The sequence below is a fragment of the Scomber japonicus genome, chromosome 8, assembly GCF_027409825.1.
Source record: "Scomber japonicus isolate fScoJap1 chromosome 8, fScoJap1.pri, whole genome shotgun sequence".
NCBI classification, from domain to species: Eukaryota; Metazoa; Chordata; class Actinopteri; order Scombriformes; family Scombridae; genus Scomber; species Scomber japonicus.
The window spans coordinates 9,956,745-9,960,163 of NC_070585.1; the positions used below are offsets into that span (position 1 = coordinate 9,956,745).

At 48.0% G+C, this 3,419-nt stretch overlaps 1 protein-coding gene across 1 annotated transcript; it reads left to right on the forward strand.

Annotated features, from left to right (window-relative positions):
• The first annotated feature begins 2,330 nt into the window (after positions 1-2,330).
• LOC128362541 (POU domain, class 3, transcription factor 4-B-like) lies at positions 2,331-3,419 on the forward strand. Its single transcript, XM_053323320.1, has one exon. It carries the CDS (start codon positions 2,331-2,333, stop codon positions 3,417-3,419), a length of 1,089 nt encoding a protein of 362 aa, XP_053179295.1.

Sequence of the window (3,419 nt, forward strand, 5' to 3'; positions counted from 1 at the left end):
AAATATATTTCTGAAAATAAACTTGATTTTGTATCTATGGTTTCCTTCATTAAGATCACGCTCTGGAGGTCACAGTTTGCCTAATCTTTTTTTTATTTACTCCACTGCCTGAGAGGAAAACATGGCTGTATATAATTACCATTAAGATTCACTCAAAGCCGCCAAATAAACACCAACAAGCTGCCAAACAAACCCAACCATAAACTATCATTTCACGAAATGACGAAATTAAAGAAATTATGACTCATTAGTTGTTGTTTTTTTTTTCTTATTGAGCAGTAATGTGCACCTTAGTAGGAGAGAGCCTGCGGTACTGCATGGTGTAAGTGTAGCAGGGCTGGCTCGGGTTATCTGTGAATGGGCTCTTTATTGGAGGCGCGGAGCGGGGATTTGCCTTTTATTCGCCTCGCTATGGAAACGCGCTCGACGGCAGAAAAATGTTGATGTGAATAAAAGGAATCAGCACAAGGAGCGTTTCTAGAGAAGCATCTGTTACACTTAGAAACTTAGACTATCGAGAGCAATACAACCCCCTCTCCAAGTCCCCTCTCCATGTCCGCTTTATGCTCCCAAAAAGCAGACTTAAAAATTATATACCCTGCATTTTTTTCTGTCTCTCTCCAACGAGCGTAAAACCAGTTGAGAATTTTCGAAAAACGTCAAGATTTGTAAATCACATGTCTCATCAATTTAGTTTGTTAACTAGCTGCTGTTTTAGTAGAGAATATATAATCCAAAATCAATTCTCTTTGAAATGTCCTTTAATATAATGTGCAGACTATAAAAACACACTCCATCGTGCAGTAAATGTGCTAAATTTCTATTTATAATTCTGCACAGAATTTCATCCCATATACTCAAACGAAGCAAACTAGGCCACTAGAACAACACTGGCATCCACATCAAATATTCAGCCACTTTCAATCAAGTTTCAAAGAGGAAAACTAAATGAAGAATTAACACAAAAACACCAAACGCGAATTGGAATGAGATCAAAACAACAAACATATAATAAATATGACGGATAATATATCACATCCACCTACAGACCTACAGGCTATCCTACAGAAAGCTTCAGAGCAGAGATGATCCTATCATCATCCTTCCCCTTACTGCAGCTGTCTGTCATGCCTCCGGTTACCGAGGCCGGTCCACCCGCAGCGGCCCTGTCCAAACATCCAGCCCCGCGGTCAGCTCACCTGCTCCGGCCTCCTCTGTGTCTTATTCTCCACATGCAGCTCCTCGGCTCAGCGCTCTTTAATGACTTTCTGGTGGCAGCAGCCTTCTTTTATTTCTCCTAAATGTATGAAAATGTATGCAAATTTAAATCAAGCTTAACCTGGGAGCTCCGGCAATATATTTAATGGAATTTCAAACCAATAAGGAGACCGGGACGCAGTCTTCTAATGGCAAATATAATTACGCAGCTAAGTTAGCTGTTAGATATGCAGATAGATCTTTTTTCTTTCAAGCTTGAGACGAGCTGACGAGATTCCTAAAAGAGTGAAAGTGTGAGTGTGAAGTGTGTAGGGAACGTTTACTTATTTGAGAAAATGTTTTTTTTTTTTAAATGATGACGTTTCAGAGATTAAATCTGCCTGATGAACATATTTTTCCACAGTAGAAGCAAAAAGAGTGAGCTTAGTTTATCAGAGAAATGTTCTATTTAAAGTATGTTGTGGACATTTTGTTCTAAAGACTATTAAATTACACTTTTAGGCCCATAACGTGCCTCATTCTGTCTGACCAAAATAGATATGGAGATCTGTTGGCCCGTGCGTAAAACACCTTTTGCGTAAAACACTATCTTTAGACGTGGCATCATATAAACACCTGAGGAAGTATTCTCTAAAAGTTAATGATTAGCAGTGAGAACTGCTTTGGGTTTGATTGTATCCTTCTAATTTAAGTGCTGGCACGTCTAACAAATGCCATTGCGCTTTAATCTCCTCCTTCGCACGCGCTCAAGGGTGACAGGAGCAGCAATAAACTCGCGCGTAAATCAGCTGGAAACTTTAATTAATAAACAGGAACTGCACTCCACGCGCACATCGTTCCACAGCCAGACCCACTGGACCAGCACTCCGACTCACTTCCGGTTCGACTGCCAGTAACCCTTTGCTATCCGCGACTCATTCCAGAGGCGGAGATTCGGGGATGTACGCCGTCATTGGTGGAAACGCATCGTCACTGCTTCTCGGTCGGACTGTGAGTGGCGGTGGAGGCTGTCAGTCACTGCCAGGCTGCTGCCGAGACTCCAGAGAGAGGGAGATGTCAGAGGCTGAGCTGCTCCCTCCTTTCAGTAGCACTAGTGGGGTTCAGCAGCCAGCATGGCCACAGCTGCCTCCAGCCCCTACACCCTGCTCAGCTCGAGTCCCATGATCCACCCGGACAGCCAGGCCATGCAGCCTGCTAGCCCCTACAGAGGACACCAGAAACTCCTCCAGAGTGACTACTTGCAGAGCGTCCAGAGCAACGGGCACCCGCTCGGGCACCAGTGGGCGAGCAGCCTATCGGAGGGCAGCCCCTGGTCGGCTTCCATGGAGCAGCAGGACGTCAAACCAGGGAGAGAGGACCTGCAGCTCGGCATCATCCATCACCGCTCCCCGCACGTAGCGCATCACTCCCCTCATCACAACAACCATGGCAACCACCCGGGAGCCTGGGGAACTCCTGTGTCCCACAACTCCTCCATCACCAGCGGGCAGCAGATCAACATCTACTCCCAGACGGGTTTCACTGTCAACGGCATGCTGGACCACGGCGGGCTCACACCTCCACCTAACCCGCAGGGCCAAGGCATGCACCCGGGCCTCAGGGACACACTCAGCCCCGAGCACAGCGACCTCGGCGGGCACCACTGCCACGACCACTCCGACGAAGAGACGCCGACTTCGGACGAGCTGGAGCACTTTGCCAAGCAGTTCAAACAGAGGAGAATCAAGCTGGGCTTTACGCAGGCGGACGTGGGTTTGGCTCTGGGCACGCTGTACGGTAACGTCTTTTCCCAAACTACCATCTGCAGGTTCGAGGCTCTGCAGCTGAGCTTTAAAAACATGTGCAAACTAAAGCCGCTGCTGAACAAGTGGCTGGAGGAGGCAGACTCGACAACAGGCAGCTCTAGCAGTATAGACAAGATAGCAGCTCAGGGGAGGAAGAGGAAGAAGAGGACGTCCATCGAGGTGAGCGTAAAGGGGGTCCTGGAGACACACTTTCTCAAGTGTCCCAAACCCTCTGCGCCGGAGATCACCTCACTGGCGGACTCGCTGCAGCTGGAGAAGGAGGTGGTGCGCGTTTGGTTCTGCAACCGGAGGCAGAAGGAGAAACGTATGACGCCGCCGGGAGAGCCGCCGCAACACGAGGGACCCTATTCTCACAGCGGGAGTGCAGGAGACGCCTCCTCGTGCCACGATCTCTGA

Excerpts from the sequence above, each read along its gene's own strand:
- LOC128362541 (XM_053323320.1), top strand. The coding sequence starts at position 2,331 with ATGGCCACAGCTGCCTCCAGCCCCTACACCCTGCTCAGCTCGAGTCCC.